Source organism: Lissotriton helveticus, chromosome 1_1, assembly GCF_964261635.1.
Source record: "Lissotriton helveticus chromosome 1_1, aLisHel1.1, whole genome shotgun sequence".
Classification (NCBI taxonomy): Eukaryota; Metazoa; Chordata; class Amphibia; order Caudata; family Salamandridae; genus Lissotriton; species Lissotriton helveticus.
Window position 1 is genome coordinate 53,601,600 of NC_136057.1, and position 25,897 is coordinate 53,627,496.

General features: G+C 51.0%; 1 protein-coding gene across 1 annotated transcript in view; it reads right to left on the reverse strand.

Moving 5' to 3' along the window:
• Nucleotides 1–1,071: 1,071 nt before the first annotated feature.
• Nucleotides 1,072–25,897, reverse strand: part of LOC144822345 (uncharacterized) — a 43,987-nt gene continuing 19,161 nt past the window's right edge. Inside the window, exon 3 of the mRNA XM_078679775.1 lies at nt 1,072–4,275. Coding sequence (XP_078535901.1) covers nt 2,801–4,275 — 1,475 coding nt within the window. The 3' untranslated portion in view covers nt 1,072–2,800. The remainder of the gene's footprint in view (nt 4,276–25,897) is intronic.

A 25,897-nucleotide genomic window follows, 5' to 3' on the forward strand; every position in this document is an offset into this window, starting at 1 on the left:
GCTTGTTCTCCTGCTGGGGGAGTAAATCATTAGGGGCCACTTGTACAAAGCATTTTTGCAGTCGGAAACGCCCAACCACAAAAATGCTTTTACATATGTACCAAATACAAATTGTGATTCAGTAACACGCTACATACTTGCAATTAGTGTTTGCTATTTGGTATTTAAAAGGGGCGTGTTTACAGCATTTCTTCCAATTACTGAATCTGAATGGGCTGTATGAAAGTTTTGCAACCGAATTAAGGTCAAGTTTTACTGACTCCCTGAAAGTGATGGTAACCCCTTTGCAAATAGGTACGGGTCCTTTGAAGAATAGAAAACAAATATTTTAAGAGCAGGTGGCTGTCCCACGGACCCCACTGTCTACTCTTAAAAAATTAAACGAAAAAGCGTATTTTTTTTCTTTTTAAATGCATCCCATTATCCTTTAAGGAAAACGGGCTGCAAAAAAAATAAAATAAACAGACTGCTTTATTAAAACCCAATCATAGATATTGTGGTCTGCTGACCTCAACAGGCTGCCATCTCTGTGATGGTTGTGATTCCTAATGGGTCTCAAATTGTAACCTACCTCACTAATATGCATGAGGTAGATCTATTTGAATCTCGCTCGCAATCACTAATGAAACTCAAAAGAGTTGCTTTCATACATTAGGAATTTCGATTTCCAAATTGCTACTCATAGAGAATCGCAAATAGGAAATCGGTATTCCTGACGCTAGTACATCCTGCCCTAAGTCTTGTTGTATTTTGCATTCTTCGAATGAGGAAAGCAAAAAAGAACTGGGATGAAAAAAGAAATTTAAAAAAATCAGTCTGGACACAGTACTTACTCCTTACAAGAGGTAAATCAAGTTATACCTGGCGGCACTCATAGATAAGGGGCTGCTCAGTGGGTTAGCTGATTTGCAGTTGGTTGTGGCAGTGCTCTTCACTACCGAAGCCTGAGCTTACAGAGTGACAAAAAAATAAATGTGAGTCCTATAGGAGGGGATCTTAAACGCACAGAATGCTGACTCGATACCATTGCAATGCAAGATACAGCAGGATTTATTGAGGAAAAGAGGTCTACATACATCTGCAATAAACACAGTTCAACTACTAACTCTTAAACATATGTGATAAAAGGTATGATGGGAAGGGAAAAGAGCCCACGTTTCTTTCTGCAGCTCCAACGGTAATCACGCACCACAAAGAGCGAGCGGCACCTGGGCTGAAGACGGAAGCCAGTCCGTTCCGAGAGGCGAGTAGGGACTTTGGCATCTGTGAATAGGGGTCTGTGCTGAGAGCCCTGGCTGTGAGCTAAAAGTTGTTGTGACGTGTAAGTAGTAGTTTAGTGTGTGTTTTGTGAGGGGGTGTGATAGCGTTGCGGCTGTGCCCTCATGTAATGGCGTGAGCGAGGTGGTAAATGAATCCTATATTCGGTTGATACAATAGAATCAACTAGCAGTGAGACAGACTCAGCACATTTATAAAGAAATAACACGAGGATTTGATTGGTTACCGATCATATCTCCTTACATTCTTGTACGGCTGCTAGCAATCACGCTTCACAGGTGACCAGAGCTGCAATTACAGAGCCCAGGTCTAGGCCGGGAAGATGACTCATCTTAATGATGCTGCCTCACTGGGGGCACATATGCCTTAGCATGCTTGCGGCAGGGTCAGAAATGACTTCTCTAAATAAGTTTAGCACAGGCATACCATTATGCACCGAGTGCTTGCCTATTGAACACTTTTAGCTGGGACTTAAACATCAGTATGCCGTACATCGTGCCCTTAAACACCGAACAATGCTAATTAGTGCATGGAATTTTAAAATAAATTAATCTGCAAGGTGCGGATCATGCCCGGACAGCCACACCTGCCTGTAAAGCCCTGCAGCCTCTCTCAGAAACCAGTGCAGCAAACAGTATGCGAAGAAGAAACATACTGCACAACTTGTGACCCTCTGCAAACCGATACACTGCAGTTTAAGAGGCACGCTGCAACGTTCTCCCCTCTTCCACAGTGGTATGTTGCTAGGCCCAAGATCTGCTCTTTGTGCTCCTTCACGCAAGAGATCTTTTTTTCCACGCTGCTCGCTTTTTAAAAGCAAGAGTTGCAAATGGTGCCTCAGTGATGTATGAAGTGTATGCACTTCGCAACGGAGTTTCCGCACTCAGGGTTATTACACTAAATGCACGCTCCCTACAGGGAACACTGGCCATTAGGAATTTATGACTATAAGCCCTCGCTAAGTTACAACATTCCAGTAAAACTTACTTTGGGGTAAGCAGGACATAAGATTGTTACAGTGAAAATGGATCTAGTTTGTATTTATTGGTGTTGTAGAAACGTTCATTTTGAGTGAAGTTCCTGGCATAAACTGTGCAGTGATAGTGTTCAGTTTAGTGTGTATTATTTGGTGCAGTTGAAGATGTGCCTTTCGAGTAAAGCTCTTCCCACACACAGTGCTGTGATAAGGCCTCTTTCCTGTGTGTGCACTTTGATGCCATACATGACCTTTCTTTCTAAGAAAAGCGCTTGGAAGACACTTTGCAGTGATAAGGTTTCTCTCCAGTGTGTTTGGTGTTAGGAGACTTGACTTTTGATTTAAGCTCTTCTCGCACACAGTGCAGTGAAAAGGCTTCTCTCATGTGTGTATGCTTTGATGCCGTACAAGGGATCCCTGATAAGCAAAGCGCTTGGAACACTTAATGCAGAGATAAGGCCTCTCTACTGTGTGTGTTCTTTGATGCAGTACAAGGGTTGCCTTCTGAGAAAAGGTTTTTGAACACACAGTACAGTGATGAGGCCTCTATCTTTTGTGTACGCTTTGATGCTGTACAAGAGTCGCCTTACGAGAAAAGCGCTTTGAACATTCAGTGCAGTGATAAAGCTTCTCTCCAGTGTGTGTTCTTTGATGCCGTACAAGGGAGCTCCTATCAGCAAAGCGCCTGGAACACAGAGTGCAGTGATAAGGCCGCTCTCCTGTGTGTGTTCTTTGATGCAGTACAAGGCCTTTCTTATGAGCAAAGCGCTTGGAACACACTGTGCAGTGATAAGGCCTCTCTCCAGTGTGTACGCTTTGATGCTGTACAAGGGTCGCCTTATGAGAAAAGCGCTTGGAACACAGAGTGCAGTGATAAGGCCGCTCTCCTGTGTGTGTTCTTTGATGCAGTACAAGGCCTTTCTTATGAGTAAAGCGCTTGGAACACACTGTGCAGTGATAAGGCCTCTCTCCAGTGTGTACGCTTTGATGCTGTACAAGGGTCGCCTTATGAGAAAAGCGCTTGGAACACAGAGTGCAGTGATAAGGCCGCTCTCCTGTGTGTGTTCTTTGATGCAGTACAAGGCCTTTCTTATGAGTAAAGCGCTTAGAACACACTGTGCAGTGATAAGGCCTCTCTCCAGTGTGTACGCTTTGATGCTGTACAAGGGTCGCCTTATGAGAAAAGCACTTGGAACAGAGAGTGCAGTGATAAGGCCGCTCTCCTATGTGAGTTCTTTGATGCAGTACAAGATTTGCCTTCATAGAAAAGCGCTTTGAACACACAGTGCAATGATAAGGTATCTCCCCTGTGTGTTTTCTTTGGTGCTGTAGTAGATTTGCCTTTTGACGGAAGCTCTTTTCACACATGGTGCAGTGATAAGGCTTTTCTCCTGTGTGTATGCGTTGATGCTGAAGAAGAGTTTTCTTATGAGTGAAGCTGTTGGCACATACATAGCAGTGATAAGGCCTCTCTCCTGTGTGTACACTTTGATGAGGCCTCTCTCCTGTGTGTACGCTTTGATGAAGCCTCTCTCCTGTGTGTACACTTTGATGAGGCCTCTCTCCTGTGTGTACGCTTTGATGAGGCCTCTCTCCTGTGAGTACGCTTTGATGAGGCCTCTCTCCTGTGTGTACGCTTTGATGAGGCCTCTCTCCTGTGTGTACGCTTTGATGCCGTACAAGGCCTTTCTTATGAGCGAAGCGCTTGGAACACACTGTGCAGTGATACGGCCTCTCTCCACTGTGTGTTCTTTGATGCTGTAAAAAAGTTGCCTTTTGAGTGAAACACTTTTTACCCGTTTCGCAGGGATATGGCCTGAGGCTGGTGTGTCCTTTTTTGTGCCTCACAAGAAGTGTCTCATTGATAAATTCTTTGTCACACACATTACAAACAAAGCGTCTCTCCTTCATGTGCATTCTGCGCCGTTTCTTTAAGTAGATATTTTGAGTAAAATTCATCTCGCCTCCGGAACCTTTATGCCTTTCTTTTCCATTCATATTTTCTAGATGTGATTGTTGTTCTACAAAATAGAAAAAACATTGAAAATTACATGAAGAATTTTTTTGGGGAAAAAGCTGCACTGATATAATATGGAGAAGTGAACAGTTACAATTCAGGGAAAAAAATGTATATTCTAGGAAAAAGAGTCACACTTCCCTTTGAGACACAAATGGTGGCTGAGGCAAGAGCATGCTGGGAAATCAAGTGATTCACAAGAACCACTGTTCGACATGGGGTTTCTGGTTGGCTAGGGTAGGCAACTAAGCCAGGCAGAATCCACCACTCTAGTCAGGGTAAGCCAGATACACACCTGAGATAACCTGCGCTCACCCTCTGGTAGCTTGGCGCAGAGCAGTCAGGCTAGTTTAAAGATGGAATGTGCAGAGCATTTGTGCAACACACTAGTACAGCAACACAGTGAATAAATCACAAAAGGGAATCCACGCAGGATTACGTAAAAATAGATTCTATAATACACACTTACTTTTATCTTCGCGTTGCAAGTCGTCACAAAATAATTTGCTTTACCACAGTCTATGCATATCTGTCCAATGGCGGGACATTGACCTTTGTGTGGAAATGACAGTCCGTATCTGTAACACGATTTGTTTTTCTGTGGAGACAGGACCATGTGTCCCTCGGCCTTGAACCTTGGCTTACTTTTCGTACTCATGACCGACGCACTTTGGGCGCCTACGGCCTCCATGTCAGTAACTTGGCGATAAGTACGCTTGTCAGCGCAAGCAGCCTTGAGGACTTGATACAAGCTCAGTTTCCATCAGCATTCGTCGTTGAAATGCTTACGACAGACAGGCATTGATCACTCTGAGGAGGGTAGCCTCCTCATCATAAATTTATTGAATTTACAGTGCTTTACCGAACATCCAGTCTTTCAACAAACTCATCAATGGTCTTACCTGGTCTCTGGATGAATATATATCTTTTATAATTCACATTTGGCACTGGCTTAAACTTGACATTAAAGGCCTTTTCGATTTGATCATATGTCTTTTCACCTTCTTGTTAATTCTTTTTCACGGCTTCTTTCACTCCTTCAGTGGCCATGTTTCTCAAGATACTTTATACTCTTTTTCATCTATTGCATCTATGAACTCTTCAAAAGTCTCTATCCATCCATCTATCGCCAATATTCTGTTTTTTTGCAATATCAAACACAGTTGGCGGTTTTAAGAATGCAGCAGCTGTATATACAGTGGAGGACAGTAGTGGTCTCTCAGGCACTCCCTGTGGAACTTGCTCAGACAGAGCTTCTCTAGCACCTCGTGATGTGCTGGCTTCGGGGTCAGCCTTAATGACTTTTGGAGCTTGGATCTCGTCCTGGCTCTCCATCGGAGGTATGTTATGGCTGTCTAAGGAGTTGCTCTGGGCACCTTATGCAGCAGCTTTGGTGGTGGGCCGCTTCGTCTGTGGAAACTGGGCAAACCCAACCAGACCCTCTTTCTGGGACTGCTCTCCAGCATGTTGTGAGACGATGATTTGTTGATGGTTTAGAGAAGGAGATAAATCCTTGTACACTACAAGTACATGAAAGCAGATAACACTGGTCGATTTTGTGCTGAAATGTTTCTTCACAAACACCTGGTTAATCTCTGCTTCATAGCATGTGAATTTCAGTGTAATGTGAACGGAACTATTTCTGTGTGCTTTCCTTCTCCACCTTTAGTTTTCTTACTCCACATAGCGTAATCGTATTAATTTGCGTAATGGCGTCATATATTCCATTAGAAGCTGTTTCTTTCAGTTCCTGTCGAGCGACATGTAGACTTTCAGTGTCGCTGTCTTTATCTTTAAGCATTTTATTCAGGCTGGCACTGTGCTGAGACTCCACCAGTGCCAGCATCGATTCTGCACTTCAACTGAGGCACATGTGGCACGCACGAGCAGTGTGCTTGACCACGGCAAACTCTCCGGAAGAGCGCTTTCAGTGTACGGGCTTCGCATCCCCTATCTGGTCACCAGTTATAGCTTCCTTCCAGCCCAGGTACTCACCAATAACCAAACCACACACGGAGAGTAGTTGAACACGTCTTGATTACACTGCGAGTACATCAGAACTCAACGTTCTACACCGGCCTTTAACTCATCTCTCCAGCGCTTACGTACTTACCGATGATATACCTTGGAAGTCACTCATGAAGGATCGATGCTACTACTGCAAGAATAAGCTTGTTAGTTGCACTGAAGAAAACAGCTTTTGAATTTGGTAGACATTGCCCTCTCTACAGGGTCACCCCCAAACTGGTGCCTTGACCCTTCCTATTATTGCTGAATTTGTTTCTGTTGGCCTTAGGACACCCTCCTGTTCTACGCCACTGTGAACCCATGTGGTACCCTTTGTAAAAGTTCTCAGGACCAACTAGGCTACCCCACTGGTACTTCCTAGCTGCCCGCGGCCAGGACCAGGCCCTAGGCCACCCAGATGCCTCTGGTCCTTGCCCATCCACAGAGTGGGGGTAGTTACCCCTGGCACATAGTAGCCATTCTCCACTCTTCCCCTCATAAGGGCAGTTCTAGACTGCCACTGATCCTCCAGCCTAGGGTCCGCACCCTCAGGCTGACCAGAGTCACGGGCGAGGCTCTCCTCCCCCTACCTCTCCTCCTAGGGTTCAGCACTCTCCTCCATTGAGAGGCCCCCCCAGAACACAACTCTCCCACCAGTTCAGGACCTCTCTCCAGCAACTGGTCTCCCAACCTAGGGTCTAAACCCTCAGGTTGCACCGGGGTCAGAGGCGAGGGCTCCCTCCCTCTGCACCCCCTTCCAGAGTTCTGCAACTGGAGCAGTACCCCTGGAAGCCAAACTGGTCAGGACATTGGTTACAGATGTCCCTCCCTCCAGGTCAGGCAGATCCTGAATCTGTCCTCCCAACCCAGGGACCAACCCCTGCGGTTGAACACTTGCCTGGTACGCCAGGACTTCTGGGGGCGCACACAGCCTCAACCCCATGAGCGTAGCACATGACTCATGTGTCGTGTGAAAGTCTGCCTGGCGCAGATCTCCGAACCCTGTTCATGTGACATCACGCGAAGATCCCCCAGGACAGAAGTGGTGTCACCATTGCCATTCAATGGTGACTCAGTCCTTCTGGCTGACCCCTGACCCACTGGTTCTTTCACTGGGGAACACATCCCCCTCTGACCCCTCAATCCGGACTTCTGCACCCTCCCAACTGGAGCGATACTGCCAGACACCAGAACCACTGGAGCTCCGTTTACAGATGCTCCAGGGTCACATAACACTAGGAGATCCCCCTCAAATGGCTTCCTACTAAAGCCTAGGCCCTCAACCTGGTGTTCCCTTTAGGGAACACTCCAGGCCCTGAGACTGGGTTTCGGCCACCTGGGGACACACAGTCCCACACTCACTCCTACTCCACTGAGACAGGACGTGAGCCCCTACACCCCTCCCACTACACTGGGACCTAGCTGGGCTACACACAGGACGGGAAGATACCCAAGCCGCTACTTTTGGAATCACTCTCCAATGCTTTGGCAGAACTTCGGGCACTTACCCAGAAGTGTGCCTCCTGTGCAAGTTCCCAAGGATTAAAGGATTCACACTCCAACAGGTGTTGGCACAACCCCGCAAACAACGACTGAGCATGTGCTCTTTGATAACCATATTGATCAGTCCCTAAAAATCATGTTCCGGGTTAACCGTCACCCAATCAACCAGTGTATCATAACATTCATCCGCAAACTCCCCCCAAGACTGGTGAGACAGTGTCTTACTGCCCCTGAACTTTAACCTGTACTCCTCTTCTTGGGAACAAGGTACCATACTTTGGGAACTGGGAATGGGACTTCCGGCACTGGACTCCATATTTCTGCCACCACTGGACCCCACCCTCACTAGTGAATCCAGAAAACCACAACTGCACTCAGGGGATAATCTACCCTCCAGAGCTAATTTCTCCCTGGCGAAGGCCCTCTCAGCCCCCACCATCTTCTACTGCGCTAAGACCCTTTCGGTCTCTAGCTTTTTCTCCTCCACCCTCAGCTGTGCTATCTCCTTGGCATGCTCTAACCTGAGCTTCTCCACAGCCAGCTGATGCTTCTGTTCTTCCCTCTTATCTAGCCACACCTCTGGGGATAGGGAAATGGATGGGGCACTGCCCCCGACACTGGACCCAGCTAGAGACTCCCTATCTATGGGGTCCTCACTATCTACTTGCGTCCCGGTCCTGTCATTTTCTACCTCCTCTTCAAACTCCACAGGCCCCCCTCAGACCCACCATCTTTGGCGGGTGGCCAGGGCCCTCATCTCCTCATTGTGCTCACGTTCCCATTCGTCCCTTTTCCATTGGATCAGGTTTTTCCGAAGTTTTGACGTGGTGTCTGATCCACTCACTGCTATGTCTCTCTCCTCACAGAACCCCACCAACTCCCACATACTGTATCTAAACAGACCATAGAAATTAAAGGCAGACTCCATTTTGGCAGGACGCTCAGAGACACGAACAACACAGGAGACCTAGGTGCAAGAGCTGCAACAGGGGTACATAATTCAAAAATGACACTTTTAGGAGACAAAAATAAAATAAAATAAAACTCAGAAACAATAATCCCCAAACACGTGATTATCTAAATGCAGGGTTTGTAGTGCAACCAGTTGTCGCTGTGGTACTGTGCAAACGCAAGTCCTATCCTCACCGCTGACCACCAATGTTAGAAATTGGATCTCTGGTTGGCTAAGGCTTGCGCCAAAGCCATGCAGAGACCACCACTCTAGTCAGGGCAAGGGAGTTACACACCAAAGATCACCCCTGCTCACCCCCTTGGTAGCTTGGCACGAGCAGTCAGGCTTATCCCGGAGGCAATCTGTAAAGCGTTTGCGCAACACACACATAGACTGCAGCAACACCCTAGGCACACCACAAAAGGAACACCAAACAAGGTTATATAAAAATTGCGAAACACATTCGAAACATAATCACATAATATACACTGTGCCAACTGGCACTAGGCAATATTCACAGGGGATTATATACAGGACCAGGTCAATCGGGCCCTGGTCATAACCATCAGAGCAGGTAAGTAAAACACAAGTAATGAAACAACCAATAACTACTGGTACCATAATGACCTCAGCATTATCATCTGTAATAAACACATTATGTCTGCATCACTTTGGGCATACACACATTACACTAGCTCCTTAGGCATAAACACATTAGGGTAGACCTCATACTCATAAATCACCTTAGGGCCTGGCGCCCAACAAACCTATTAGTCCCCCTGGCCAACTGGCCTTCTCAGGGGCTCTAATGCCCTATGTTCCAAATGTCAGGGCTGCTGCCAATGCAGCGGAATTCGCAGTGTGCAATTGTGCAGGGCAGAGGAGTGCATCTCACCTCTGCCTCATTCAGAGATGCATCCAAAGGAGTACTGGCCTAAACCTTGTAGCTGCCCTCTACTTGCTGGGCAGCAGTGAAATCCAAAAAGATGGGCACTGGCACCCTCTGTCCCCCACTGGGACTCTAACAAAATAAATGGGCCCAAACGTTGCAGCTGCCTGCGCTTCGCAGGGCAGCTGTGGGAATGCACCGGCTGTCCTGGCACTCACTGTGGCTCTGGCGCCCAAAATAATGCGGTACAAAAGGGGGTGGTGATGGACAGAGCATCTGAATCATTCAAACACTCACACCCAGTCAAAAGATATGGGTTTAATCCATCACCGTTCTTTAGCCCACTCTGCCACCCCAGTTCAGACATGGCAATATGCAAATGCTCCGTCCATCATCACCTTTGGTTTTTCTTTGTTCGCCCTAAGTTGGCAGGGTATGCTCAAACGTGAGTCCCTTGCTCACTTTGCCACTGGAGTCAAGCAAGCCCGGCTGAAGACGGCTGTAATGCCAGAAACCGGTCCTGGGAAGCTTGATTTCGGTCCAGGGAAGACATGGCTTGGCATTTCGGGCTGGACTGTTCCCATGAGGCACAGGGTCAGACTGATTTGCATATGGCCATGTCTGAACTGGGGTGGCGGAGTGAGCTAAAGAACGGTGATGGATTAAACCCAGATCAGTTGACTGGGGGTGAGTGTTTGTATTGTCAACGCTCTGTCCATCATCACCTTTGGTTTTTCTTTGTTCGCCCAAAATAATGCCCCACAAGTAATGACGACAGGCAAAGTGCACATGGGAGTCCCGCCCTGGGACTCTAAAAATAAACTCTGCCCCAAATGTTGCAGTTGTCCACTGTCACGCGGGGCATCTGGAACGAAATCTGGCCAGCACGGGCCTCTAGTTGGAGATTAGACTGGAGTAGGGCCCAAAACATTGCACCTGCCCGCTTCGGTGGCGCAGATGAGAAAATGCCACAAGTACCAACAATGTGCTCGAGCAGCACCAAGACGGCGCTGCATTCAGCCCCCCTCACTCACCGGGCTGCACACTGGCAGATTTCTCTGGGTTCCGGTGGGTGGGGGCAGGCACCGACAACGTGACTCGTCTCTCTCCCAACCCTGGGCCCCTCCTCACCTAGTCAGGCGGTCTCGATCTTCTTTTGGTCCAAGGAACGCAGGGTCGGCTCCTGTCCGCTTCCTTTCTCCTTTTTTCACAGGAGTGTGGGGTAGGCTCCCGTCCGCTTCCTTTCTCCTTTTTCCACAGGAGCGCGGGGTAGGCTCCTGTCTGCTTCCGGCTTCTTGCAGAGCGCCCCGCCCACAACCAGGCTGCTCTGCCTGGCTTCAAGGTCGGCGCAGGCAGCGCGGCGGCCCCTCTTGTAGATCCTCTGTGTTCTCGGCGGCCTCAAGCGGGGGGGCCAGAACCGGCGGGGTGGGCTTCCACTTCGGTTTATAAAATAAAATACTAATACGTGGAAACAGCGGCAATGCGGGGTGGGCACCCGCTCTGTCAATAAAGATGATTGCAGGGTGGGCACCCGCCGGCAACACACATAATTGCAGGTGGGCTCCTGCTTCAATAAGGAGCTCAGGGGAGTATTCCACACTCTGGGATTCCCTCGCAGCCTCGGGCTGCAGCAGGCCCGCTCCTCTTCCTTTAGGTGACCCAAATACAGCGCTCACGAGGCGCTAGGCCACAAAAGTCCTCAAAAAGCCAGAATAAGAGAGTCCTTGGTGCCGGGGAGACCCCATCAAAGTGCAGCCAGTCAGGCCAGCACACAGGGCGGTTGCTCCTGGCAGAGTGTCCTCCCAAAGTAAGACCAAGCACAGCACATTCATGGGGTCACAGCCCCTACATTTATAGGACAATTTCCTTTGTGTTACAGCATTATGCTTGGGAAACCAGATGCAACTGATTTTGGAGCACTCTGTTTACCAGGCTCCTCTTCCCTATTGTTAGGTTGGGGTTCAGTGATCAGACACACCACAGGGGGCGGAGCCAGCATTCTGGAGGGAAGGCACAGTCCTATTCAGGTCCCAGGTGCAACTCCTCCCTCCCCTCTGCATGCAGGTCTCTCTTTTCATCACTGGGCTGACTCACCTTGTCTCCTGGAGCCACCACATCATCCAGCCCATGTAACTCACAAGGCAGACATGCAATTCAAATCAGGCAGGCAGACACACAGCAATGCCAAATTCTAAAAGTGGCATTTCTCCACCACTCACCATAAATCTGTGCACACTATTGCGCAGCATTTATTCTCACGAGTTCATACATACTAAACTCGACCCTGCACTCCTCTCATACCAGGAATTACCATGGACACACATATCCCCCATGCATTCCTGTGGGAGGGCAGGCCAATCTCACCACAGCACTCAGAGAGCGCAGGCACTCTACACTGGGCCACAGTGCTAAAGTGCACAGAGGTCTAAAATCAATACCACCATGTCAGAGCTTAAGGCAAAAAGTTCAAGGGTGAACCTGCCAAAAGAGCCAAGTCCAACACAGATGAAAAGTAGGCGGAGTCTAGGAAAAGAGCGAGCGCTGCACTCAGCTTTAAAGTTACAAAATAAGCCTTAAATGGCACGGCTGAAGCAGCGAAAGGAGAGGGGGTTGTTTGTAGTGTTGCTTCTGGTGTATGCAGCAGAAGGGGGGTAGGGTTGATGAAGTAATGAGAAATAAATGTGAGTAGACTGACAGCAACATACTGGTTACCTTGGACTTCTGTGCATTATATTATACTAGTATCCCCAAATCTTGGGGGGATTGCCGTCAAACAGCATTTTTTTAAATCGGAGACGCCACTCTACTTGAGCATTCTGGAATGCTAATAGATTTGATTACCGTTGTTTTGGCTAACAGTGACTTTATCAGGAGTAGTATGCAAGTTGAAATAACTTAGCATTGCCATATTATCAGGCACAATCTGTTTTAGGATTTCACCCGATGCACTTGGCTCTTCACAGGGTATCCGTCAGGATCACAACGGTGTTCTTCTTGTTCTATCTGGTGGTGGTGACTTAACAGCTGCATTTCTTATCCCTATGTCATTGTTACAATTGTGTAAGATACTTTCTATATCCTCTTGCAGCCTTGAAAAAGTCTCTATGACATATGCCTGCCTATCTGTAATGGATTTTACATCTCCAACGCAAGAAAGCTGAATAATTGTGGAAACAATAAATCACAACAAACATCTCTGATCTTGCAGTACTTCTTTACGGGCCACAAGGCATGGCCATTGGACTTCGCTGAGTGCTTCGGTATTCCTCTGCTCATTTGGAAGCGAGGTGTCGGCAGGATAGGCCTCTTTGACCTAACGAGGGGGAGCAGCTGTCACTTATCACAGTTGCACATTACAAAGGCTCTGCATGAGCACTCTCACAAAGGAGTTATCACTGGTCTTTTGTGATTCCAGACAAACTGGACCCAGGGCAAGGAGGAAGGGGATGCCTGACACGTCATGGCGTGGAAGCCTCTAGAAACTCCTACTAGTGGGCGCCAGGTATAAATATTGGACTCCAGACCGCAAAAGAATAAACGAGGTCCCAGTGCCACCCACTGTTCCTTCTAATACTTCATGCCAGTAAAACCAACTCTCAACAAAGTCCGACAAAATTATAGTGTCAGAGACAATTTACATCAATGACACCTAGTGACCCCTCCTAACATATCTCACCATTAAAATGAACTCTCAACGAAGTTCCACGATGCTAAATGCAAGATGCTTTCTTGCGAGTATACTGTGTCTTTATATTGACACTGTTATTCTAAGCCTACATGGAGATTGTTTTGCCCATCTTATTCCAATATTATCTCGTGCATATACTGTTATCTCAAGTTGATGCTGCTTCCTATCCTACCATGTGCCTATAACAGTGACCCATCCTTTCTGATGTCTACTAGTCTATGCTGATATTTATATACTACCTATGATGTGGGTGCATAACTTGTATGTGTGCCCTCGAATATAAAGGACGCTTCTGCAGACTGACCATTAAACCCCATCACAACCACCAGCTCCTAGATACCAGGGCCACTAAGAACCCAGTGACATCAACAGGCCCTCTGGCGCTTTTCGGCATTCAAGGCCCCCTTTTCCTCAAAGGGATCCTACCAGATCGCCTTGGTGACCTTTTTCACACGCCTCTGACACTCGCATCCCACTCTTCCAAAGAAGTGCCCACCAACCGTCCACTGAAGGGCCCAATGTTACAATCAGGTGGCCATCTTAGCTGTCGGAAGCCGCCTCTTGACCACTATGCACACCTCTGAATGCGTCTCCTGAAGTCTAACTTTGGTTATCCCCAGAAACAACTTCTGAGTATCACTTCAACTTCAGGAGCGTGGAAAGATACGCCCCCAACTCATTTCTGCAAAACCTCTCCAAACATGCTGCTAAAAAGTACAATCAGAAGGGGGGGCGTGGCTTCGTGGGCGAAGATGGTGGACGCAGCTTTCTAGAGCTCCCACCAGCCCGACTCTTAACCGTCGATGTATCCTGGCTCCCGGACCCGCTTTGCAGCCCACACCTGAGGCGATTGTGGCGGAAGGCGGGGGATGTCACCCGGTGCAGAGTGCGGTGCTCCCGGGCCCTCCGAACCGGAGACAGCGGCAGAGGTGGCCTGCGGCCTGGTCCCAGGGAGTACAGCCGGGGCCTCAATTTTGGCGCCTCCCGGTCGGGAGATCTTCGCGCAGGCCGGCCGCGCCAGCATCTATCCTGGGCCCAGTGCCCCACATTGGCGGCGGAGCTGTGGGCGAGTCCTCGGACCTGTCCGCTGCAGAGGATGTGACGGCCCGTGCTACGAGGACGTCTGGAAGGAGCTGTGGCCTGCATCGGGACCTCGAGTTTGGAGGTTCCCGGCTGCCGGTGCTAGTGTCCTGTTGCGGCCTGGGTGGCGAGATGGAGAGACCGGTGGTGCTGTGACCCCCGAGGTGAGACCCTGCCCGACAAGACTGTGCTTCATTGGCCCACGGGCTGGTGGGCGGCCTGAGCTTCCAACGACTGTTGCACCCGAGCCTGGGGAGGCCCTGCAATGGCGCCAGAGGTGACGGCGTGAGGCACGTGAGTGACTCCAGGAGGCCCCATCTATGTGTGTGAACGAAGGGCGACAAGGGGCCGTGGCCAGCAACTGCAGTGCCTGTGGGTGCCCAGCGCGATTGGACTGTGTGGCGAGGGAGCTTCCTTCGGTCCGGGGCCGGCAGCCGGTCGCTGAGTGGCCTGGAGCGGAGCCACGGGCCCCCCTGTGGAGCGGAGGCCAGACCAGGGGCCTCATGGTAAAGGGGCAAGGCCCGGCCAAGACCGCACTGTACACCTTTGATAGGAGGGCAGACTTGTAAAACCCGCTGTACCCCCCAGCGCAACAGAAGACGACAGTGTGGGGGAACCCTTGGTCGCGATTGGTGGTGTGGGGTGTCTGCACTGCGGCAACTTGCAAACGATCTGAGGACAGCAGCCTCCAGGTGCGCCGCGGACATGACCAGAGGCGGAGGGGGCAGCGGGCCCGCCAAGCAGGGGCCCATCAATAAATTCACGGGGCCGAGTGGGGGGCCCGGAGCATCTGGAGGTGGCCAGGGGACGGGGACGGACAATGCAGCGCTCATGGCAGCGATTACCCAATCCAGGGACATGCTGGACGCCAAGATAGGGGCAGTTGGGGCAGATGTGACCCTGCTGCGTCAGGACCTGCGGCGGTGACACGTATCAAGGAGGCAGAATCCAGAATATCGGTGGTGGAGGATGACTATGGGGTCCTGAAGCAGAAAATGGCGGCAATGGAAAACATCCAGAAGGGCCTTGCGCTCCGTGTGGAGGATGCCGAAGGGCGGGCACGCAGGAACAACCTTCGCTTTGTGGGTTTTCCGGAAGGATGTGAGAAAGGGAATATGGAACACTTCTTGTCCCAGTGGTTGGAGAGCTGGCTTCCTCCAGATGTTCTATTGCGCTGTTTTGTGATAGAGCGCGCACATAGAGCCCTGACGCAGAAGCCGCCTGTGGGGGAGCGGCCAGGCCTGAATTTTCATGATAGGGACACCATATTACGGGAGGCGAGGGCCAAGGACTCTCTTCTCTTTGAGAATCAGAAGATCATGATCTTTCCAGACTATACCAGAATCGTGCAACAACAACGACACTCATTTATCGCCGCCAAGGCGAAACTACGAGGTCTGAAGATTCAATACTCCTTACTTTATCCCGCCCGCCTGCGGGTAGTCTTCCAGTCGCGAACCCACTTCTTTGATACCCCAGAGGATGTCTTTAAATGGACGGATGAGACAGTGAGGGTCAGGCCACATGCCCAACCGGGTCTGAACCCGGGCCACTCGAGAGGCCCGTCGCAGGAACGGGGGGACCAAAGTGCCCGGGGCAAGAGGATCAGGAGATCTAGATCGCGGAAACGCTCCTCTTCTCGCAGTGGACAACAGGATGGCGTGCCTACTGACTCTGACCACTCCGGAAAGGATCATTGAGGGACCTCGGGGGGCTGAATTTGTCTGCGGATATCACAGGCTCCCGTTGGGAGGAGGTGCATTGCTGTGTCTTCTTGAACTGTAAATGTGTATTGCGATTTATATAGCGCACGTATCACCCGAAGGCATCAAGGCGCTTGCCTTGGGAACCCGTCCTGGTATTCCCCTGTGAGATAACCCCAGCAGGGTATCCACAAGGTGAAAGCCAAGCATCCTGCCGCGAGGGGCCGTAGTGGAGATTAAGCAAGCTATTGCCCAGAGTCGCAGACTGTGAACCCGTGAGTCGAGTAGGCACCGGAACGAGAATGATCGAGTCCGTGGAATTTTTGAGCCCAAGACCCGCCGAGGTGGGGAATTGAACCCTGGTCCAGGACCGATCTCAGCTTCCGGGTCTGCCGCCTCTAACCCCTGAGCCACACTTGAACTGACACTTACAAACTGAGGATATAGTCACTGCTCGTTTTTATTTTCTTGGGACTGTGTGGGGCTGCGGGGTGGGGTTCGGGGTGCTCTTCTGCAGGGGCTATTTGCCTCCTACACGAGTGGGAGTTGACGGGGGGTTCTTTTGGTTGAGAGGGTAGTTGGGATCCATTGGTATGGTTGGCCTTGGGCGCTCTGTTTTGGGCCCGAGGTTGCCCATGCCGCGACAGATACTTCAGAGTTCTATGAGGTATAGGGGTGGGTGGCAGGGGACAGGGGGCCGGGAGTTGAGGGGAATGTTAGGGGGACATATGGGTGGGGGGGTCAGGGGTGGTTGGTGGGGGGTGCACGTGATTTCTAATGCCTTGTTACAGACTGTGCTGTGCGCCTGGGACTGGTGCTGGGGGCTTTTGTGTTGGGTCCCATTGGATTATGGCTGATACATCAATTCCGGGGCTCCCCAGGGAGTCCATGCGCATACTGAGTTGGAATGTTAGGGGGATGCTAGATAAAATCAAGAGGGGGGCGATTTTGCGGTGGGGGAAGAGGGAAGCGGCTACAAGAGACGCACATGATGGGGACGAAAGTGCTTAGCCTGCAGAGATTTGGTTATCAACAGGTCTTTCATGCTGGGTTTTCCAGAGGCTCTAGGGTGGTCGCCATCTTGGTCCATCGTAGGTTGGCTTATATTCACGAGAGACAGTGGGTAGACCCGCAGGGCCGGTACGTCTTTGTTAAAGGGATGGTGGGTACGGAATCCGTTGTGTTTGGAAGTATTTATGCACCCCCCCGTTGCAGTGGTCCCTGGCTGAACGGTTGTTTGCGGTGTGGGCGGAAATCCCGGAGTCCTCAGCAGTGCTGGGTGGGGATTGGAACGATGTGATGGATGTGCATGTGGACCGTAGGAGATTGCGGGAGACGCTGACTGCTGCCGCCCCTACCCGACTGAGTGCGATGGTGGAAGGATTAGGCTGGGTGGATGCTTGGCAACACATGCATGCTAGGGCCCGAGAGTATACCTATGTCTCTGCTGTGCATGGTTCCTTCTCGCGGCTGGACTATGTTTTTGTGCCTTGTGTGTTTCTGAGTAGAGTGCGGGAGGCTAGTATCTTGCCTAGGGGGCAGTCTGACCATTCTCCTGTGGCCGTGGAGGTTGACTTAGGAAGAGACAACCGTTCCGATGGAGGATGTCTTCGTGGCACCTTCAGCAAGCTGAATATGTACAACACTTGCGGGGTGCGATTGCACACTACTGGAAGGAAAATTTGGTAGCAGACACAGATGTGACGGTGGTCTGGGAAGCTATGAAGCCTACTTTGAGGGGAATTGACATTGCGTGGTGTGCGGCGGCCCGTCGCCGGGAGGCCATAGTTGTGGCAGCGGCTCATGTGGAGGTTCTGGAGCAGTGGTGTCAGGGAGAGGGAGATGATGTGGCGGTGCGGCTGCTCCTGCAGGCGCAACAGTCCTATGCGTCTGTGTGACTCGATGAGGCCCGACAGGTGTGGCTGGCCACGCGGAGTAGGGTATATCAGTGGGGAGACAAGTCCTGTACTATGCTCCACAGGCTGTGTCAGCGCACCCTGCAGCCACTTGCCCTGCCCGGACTCACAGATGGGGATGGTGTTACCATAACGGACCCGGCTGAACTGGCAGCTAGTTTTGCTAATTACTACGCGGGGCAATATGCGCCGCAGGATTGCCTTCCGACCGATGCGGTGGATACATTTATTGCCGACCTGCCCCCGAAGGCTGTCTCCGTTGAGATGCGAGTGGCGTTAGACCTTCCCCTCACGGCGGAGGAGCTGGGGGATGCGCTGGGACAGCTCAACACAGGGAAGGCGCCCAGGCCGAGCGGCTTCCCGTGTGAGTTCTATAAGAAGTTTCATCTCCAATTGGGGTCCCATTACAGGACTGCGCTGGAGGCGGCGCGGGAGCTGGGTCGGATGCCAGCTGACTGGCGCCACGCTGAAGTGGTGGTTTTTCAGAAGCCGGGTAGGCCCCCTGATCGACATGACTCGTATCGCCTTATATCTTTGCTCATTATTGAAGCTAAACTGCTGGCTAAGGCGCTGGCGAACCGTCTCCTCCCCTACGTGGCCGATCTGGTCCACCCAGATCAGGCAGGCTTTATGCCGCGTAGGGCGACGCGGCATAATATACGATGGGCGCAGACGGCTGTGGACGCAATGGGGGCCACTGGGGAACGGGCTGCCCTGCTGTTGGCAGATATAGATAGGGCTTTTAATTCTGTGAGTTGGACCTATCTGTTCGCGCTCCTGCCTCATCTTAATCTAGGCCCGGTGTTTATCTCATATGTCAGGCTGCTGTATACCGACATTACGGCGTCCGTACGTGTCTCTGGAGCGGTCTCAGAGAGATTTCCCATCGGCCGGGGGACCCGTCAGGGATGCCCGCTGTCCCCATATTTATTTGCACTGGCCATGGAGACCCTGGCCTCTTGGGTGCGCATCGACGCGCAGCTGCGGGGCTTCGTGTGGGATGGGGGACTCACTGATAGGATCGCACTCTATGCGGACGACGTGCTCTTCTTTCTCACGAATTTAAATAGATCGGGCCCCCGAATGTTGGAAATCATGCGTATATTTGGTGAGGTATCGGGCCTCTATCTTAACCCGCGTAAGTCCACACTATGGGTGCTGGGAGACGGGGCAAGTGCGGGCTCGTGGGCGTCAGCCTTGCAGGTGGCGGCCGGGAGCATAATGTATCTTGGAGTATTCTTGTCCGAGTCCGCGACGATCTCGTGGGAGCGCAACGTGATACCGGTGTGGGAGAAGTCCAAACGGATATTAAAAGATGGTCCCGGATGCCTCTTACCATATATGGACGGTCTGCGATCTTTAAAATGGTCGCACTTCCGCGCCTTTTATATCAGTTGCTGAACCATCCGCACCTGATCACACCTCAGTGGTTCCGGCAGGTCAATTCTATCCTAGGCCGCTTCTTGTGGGCCGGGGGTGCCGCCAGGGTGGCGCTGCGTACGTGCTTCATATCCACATATTGTGGTGGCCTTGCTACGTCAGACCTGCTGTCATATTACCAGGCCTCCCATTTGCTAGTGCTGAATGAATGGTGGTACGGAGATGGAGGAGATCCGGCATATGCTCTGGAGCGCTCGCTGATGGGGGACAACACGTTGCACACAATCTTATACTCGGCCAGACTCTGGAGGCGGCTGCCATGTGCCACACAAGTGGTTTTTGCAGTTTGGCGACAAGTGCTGCGTCGCATGGGCTGGTGGGGTAGGTTGACGGCGGAGACCCCATTGTGGCATAACGGGCGGGTCCCCGCGCTGGCCTCGCTGGCGGGATTTGGCAGATGGGATTCTATCGGGATCTCATCGCTTGGAAACGTTATGTCCGGCGTAACTCTCAAGTCATTCCAGGAGCTACGGGATGAATTCCACATGCCCAAGACCCAATTTTTCAGGTATCTACAGTTCCGCCACGCGCTCGCGCCTAGTCTAGTTGGTTTGGAATGGCTGCCGGAATTCAGCCCCGTGGAAGCGAAGGTTTTCATGGGAGACCTCGGGGATAAAAAGGTATCCCGTATCTACCAAACGCTAGCTACCCACTGTTCCTCCTCCCTACTTCCATTAAAAGACACCTGGGAAAGGGATGTCGAACCCCTAGATGAGGATGATTGGAGGGAGGCATTGGAGTCCCCGCGTGGGACCACTATTGCGGTGCGACTCCGACTAATCCAATTCAAATATTTGCATAGGGCTTACTATACACAGGAGCGGCTGTGGAAGGTGGGCCTGATTGTGTCCCCGGAGTGCCTGCGATATGGAGCCGAGATGGGTACCCTGCTGCTTACTGTATGGTCTTGTGCTGGCTTGACTAGGTTCTGGAATGGTGTATGGAGCTGTCTGTCGGAGGTACTGGGATGGGATCTCCCCCGTACCCCTCGCTTGGGTCTTCTTCATGTGCTGGAGGGTGTGGGAGGGAATGTGTACAAATGTCACCTTTTGTTATTGGGCCTAGTGGTGGCCAAGCGGGACTTGGCACGGGCATGGAGGAATGAGCGAGCCCCCCCTGAGTGCGTGGAAGGCTGGACTGGACTATTTTATGGGGCTAGAGCGCCCAGTGTTCGAGGCCAGAGGATGCCCTCGGAAACATTACAAAATCTGGAAAAGGTGGGCCGGGTTTAGGGGGTTGACTCTGGAGCCTCCAGCAGACCCTGACGACGGTCCGGATCTAGACGATGGACTCCAGGCCTAGAGAGACGCATGGCGCCCGGCTTAGTATCACCACTTAAAGGAGGCTTATTGTGATCGCGTGCACTGGGTTAGGGCGGGATAAGGGGTGGGTAGAGGGGTTGTTTGGGTGGCTCTGGGTGGTGGGGGGAGGTGGGGGGAGTTGTTCTTTTTATTGATTGGGTTTCCAAGATATTGAGACATGTGTTGCTATTTGGCAGTGATCTCCTGACTGTGGAGAACTATATATATGCCTTTACCTGATCAATTAATAACATTTGTTGTGAAAAGAAAAACAGTACAATCAGAAAATCCTGAAAGAACACGCAGAGATGCTAATACCAGACATCTTCTACAATCCAACACACGGACGTCTTAAAATGGACTTCATCTTCTACACTACGAAACCTGCCAAAAGGAGAGAAAACGTCATTCAACACCTTCGTGTAACTAATGCTAACAATGTCCCTTATGGATCTAAACAAACTATATCCCTATCCCAGAACTTTAGCCGAGGTCGGTCCATAACTATATACAGAAATGGGAACATCCTAATCTAAGCCACTGAACAAAATTATCTATTTTCGTTGTTGTAATACTTTATTCGATAAAATATATCATAAAAGTACAGACATAAAAATACATTAAACAATTTACCAAGTATTACTACAGTTCCATTTTTAAAAAAAATCATCACTACAAGCAACATTTAAAATATGGGGAAGAGCCTAAAAGGATAAATTTCTTAAAAGTGAATCTGATCAGACATTAGATAGCAGCCTAGACCGAATAAACCAAGCACTGGCCAGATATTTAGCGACCCCGCAAACTATATACATAGAGGTAGTGTTGGTTGAAATAATACGCAGAGCTGATCTATAATCCCTAACTCCCAGCTCCCTACACACAGGTTTCAACCATTTTGCTCTAACCTGCTTGTAGGCATTACATGCAAACAAAAAGTGGCCAAGGGATTCTTCCAGACACGGGCAACCTGGACAATTTAGATCATGAACCCTCCTGACCTTCCACCCTTCCATACATTTTTTAAAGGGGAGGGTACCGTATCTTAGTTTCAGGAACAGAGTTCTATCTCGAGGAGTCTGGATGAAATCCAAGAACGGTTCCAACTTTCTAGGAGGTTTATGATCAAGGAAGTTGTTTGTCAAAGGTCCCCAGCTTGTAATGTTGTGGTCCTTGGCCTCATCCCAATCCCAGTATAATTTTTTAACAATTTGTTTAGTGGGAGGGGACTCTGAGGCCCAAGACTCAGCCAGACCTATAGATTCCACCAACTTCTTTAGATTATTAAGCCACCTTATTTTGCCAGATGTATTCAAAGTAATTAACTTGTCCAGCACTAGAGCGTATTTTGCTAATTCAGGGGTCCTTCTAAGTCGCACCCAGAATAGCAAAGGGCGGAGTTGAACTATTTCTGAAATTGATCTTTTGCCTATATAAAGAAATAGTGGTTTCAAAGGGGTCGAGGAGGGAAGGGAAACTAGGTCTCTCAAGAACTTATTCTCGCCGGTTGCCAACACCTTACTATTCTCGGCACCCCACAGTTCAGAGCCGTAAACTGCAGAGGCTAAAGCTTTCCCCTCATAAACTGCCAAGGCAGGGGCTACTGGTCTACTGATGGAGAGACGCTGGTTCTTTAATATGGCTCCGGAGACCCTTTTAAGATTTCGAACCATTTTGGATATATGGGAGTCCCATTTCATGTTGTTACAAAGCCTGACCCCGAGATAATCAAATTCATCCACCACTTCTAAGGATGTCCCATTCAGGGAAAGATAAACTTTCTTAGGATTCCTTTTAGCGGATAATACCATCAGCTTCGTTTTCGCTGTATTAACCGTTAACCCACGATCGTTACAAAAGGTGCTGAAACGGGCAAGCAATTTTTGGAGACCCTTAGGGGTTTTAGACATCAGGAGGGTATCGTCCGCGAAGAGGAGTGTGGGGGTTTTCTCTCCAGCAAGGACAGGGGCGTCCGCAGGGTCCTCCCGCAAATGGTCCACCACCCCATTTATAAAGAAGGAGAAAAATGTCGGCGCCATCACACATCCCTGCCGCACCCCTCTATTGACAAGTCAACGCCGTCTCATCATCTATTTTCCACTTATCGGCTCTCTGCGCCGCTATGCCATTCGCTCCCACCACCACCCCTAGTGGAACCTTCTACTCCCAAACGCCCTTACACTGCCCCCACCTTTACCTCCCCTACAGCCTCTCTGATCCCCAAACGCACTGAAGCTTCTGTTTCGATACCAAAACTACTTGCCCCCTCTGCATGGCACACCTCCACTGCCCAGCTTGACTTATCTATCCCTGTGGAATCCTCTCAGTCCTCCAACCACAGCAGGCTGGATACTAAATTAGCCCAGGAGCGGCCTGTGCAGGTAAGAGCAGTGGGGGGCCGGGGGAATGCGACAAGTGACAATTAAATAAATCATTTCCACCTCCTTGTCATCTATTGAATCCCCCAGCCGGCCCCACCGCTCTTACCTGCACGGGCCGCTCCTGCATTAGCCTCCGCCCCGAAATTTGCAGAGCTCCATCGCACTCCACTTTCTACCACTGACCCAAACGCCACTCAACTGATCCCTACAACAGCCCAGCTTGAGATCACAATCAACACTATTCTTGATGAAATCTCGTAAGAACGCAAAGATTACCTACTTCCTGCCCCAGCTTCACGCATCTACGCCGGCCACACGCTTGACCCAGTCTTCTCTTCCAGCAAACACGTCCCCTTTAGCTACTCCACCGGACACCATTGGACTGACCACAGCTGCGTCCACTTCAGCTTCAGAAGAACCATGACCCACCACCACCCCCAGCAGGCCCCTCGCAGGAACTGGAACAAGATCACCGCCGACAAGCTCACCACCTCCCTCAGCAGGAACCCCTCCGTCAGCACAGCAGACCCCAACGAAGCAGCCAACAACCTCACACAGTAGATCACCGACTGCGCAGACGAACTCGCACCACTATAGACCCCTCCCAACAGACCCGGCAGCAAGAAAGCCTAATGGTTCACGGACGACCTTAAGAACTCCAAGAAGAACTGCCGTACCCTCGAGAAGGCCTTGCGCATCGACCAGACCACAGACAACATGACTGGCCTCAAGAACGCCACCCGCAAACACCACCAGCTGATCCATACCACCAAGAAAACAGCATTCAGAGAACAACTGGACAGCAACGCCCACAACAGCAAGGAACTCTTCAGCATCGTCAAAGAGCTCTCCAACCCTAGCGCCGGAAACCACGACATCGCTCCCTCGCAAGACTTCTGCGACTCACTCGCATCATTCTTCCACCACAAGATCGCCGAAATACACAACAGCTTCGGTGCACCAACCACGCACCCCACCACCGAACCAACGCCCCCCACCATCACCCTCCGCGCCTGGACCCCGGTCAGCACCAAAGACACCATCAGCATGATTACCACCATCCACTCCGGATCCCCAACCGACCCCTGCCCCCACCACGTCTTCAACAAGGCCAACTCCACCATCGCACCCAAACTCCGGGACATCATCAACACCTCCTTCAACACCGCCACCTTCCTGGAGAGCTGGAAGCACGCCGAGATCAAAACCCTCCTGAAAAAGCCAACAGCTGACCCCACCGACCTCAAGAACTTCCGCCCCATCTCACTTCTCCCTTTTCCGGCCAAGGTCATCGAGAAGGCCGTCAACAGACAGCTTGCCGCCTTCCTCGAGACAAATGGATCCCTCGACCACTCACAGTCCGGCTTCCGAGCCAACCACAGCACCGAAACCGCCCTCATCGCAGCCACAGACAACATCAGATCCCTGCTCGACAACGGAGAATTGGCAGCCCTCATCCTCCTGGACCTCTACGCTGCATTCGACACTGTCTTCCACCGCACCCTAGTGCAGCACCTCAACAACACCGGAATCCAAGAAAAGGCACTGATTGGATCATCTCGTTTCTCACCGGAAGAACCCAGAGAGTCCGCCTCCCCCCGTTCAGATCAGAGGCCACCGAAGTCATCTGCGGCGTACCACAGGGATCATCACTCAGCCCCACTCTCTTCAACATCTACATGAGCCCCCTCGCAGCCATCGCACGCCAACACAACCTCAACATCATCTCCTATGCCGACGACACCCAGCTGATCCTCTCCCTCACCAACGACCCCGCCACCGCCAGAGCCAGAGCCAGCCTACACGAAGGTATGAAAGACGTCGCCGAGTGGATGAAGAACAGCCGCCTGAAACTGAACTCAGACAAGACGGAAGTCCTCATGCTGGGATCATCACCCTCCGCCTGGGACGACTCCTGGTGGCCCCCCACACTGGGCTCCACTCCCAAGCCAACGGACCACGCACGCAACCTGGGCTTCTTCCTGGACTCCTCCCTCTCGATGACCAGACAAGTCAACGCCGTCTCATCATCTTGCTTCAACACCCTGCGCATGCTCCGTAAGATCTTCCGATGGATCCCCACCGAAACCAGGAAGACGGTCACCAAGGCACTCGTCACCAGCCGACTCGACTACGGGAACACCCTCTACGCCGGAAGCACAGACAAACTTCAGAAAAGGCTCCAACGCATCCAGAACGCCTCCGCACGACGCGTCCTCGACATCCCCAGACACAGCCACATCTCCGGCCACCTTAGAGACCTGCACTGGCTCCTCGTCAACAAGAGGATCACGTTCAGACTCCTCACCCACGCACACAAATCTATCCACGACCTGGGCCCCAGGTACCTCAACCACCGACTGACCTTCTACACGCCCACCTGCCTGCTACGATCAACCAACCTCGCCCTCGCCACCGTTCCACGCATCCGCAGAGCCACTGCCGGAGGAAGATCCTTCTCCTACCTGGCAGCCAAGTAATGGAACTCACTCCCCACCCACCTTCGGCAAACCCAGGACCATCTCCCCTTGAGGAAGCAACTCAAGACCTGGCTTTTCGATCAGTAATGGACCATTCCCCCCCCCCCCCCCAGCGTCTTGAGACCCTCCCGGGTGAGTAGTGCGCTTTACAAATGCTATGATTGATTGATTGATCTATAGCGAACACTGATCCTGCCACAAACATACACTCTGATCCCCTATCCTTTACCCCTAGACAAGCTATCCCCTATATCCATCACCAACTCAAACATAGATGCACCACGAC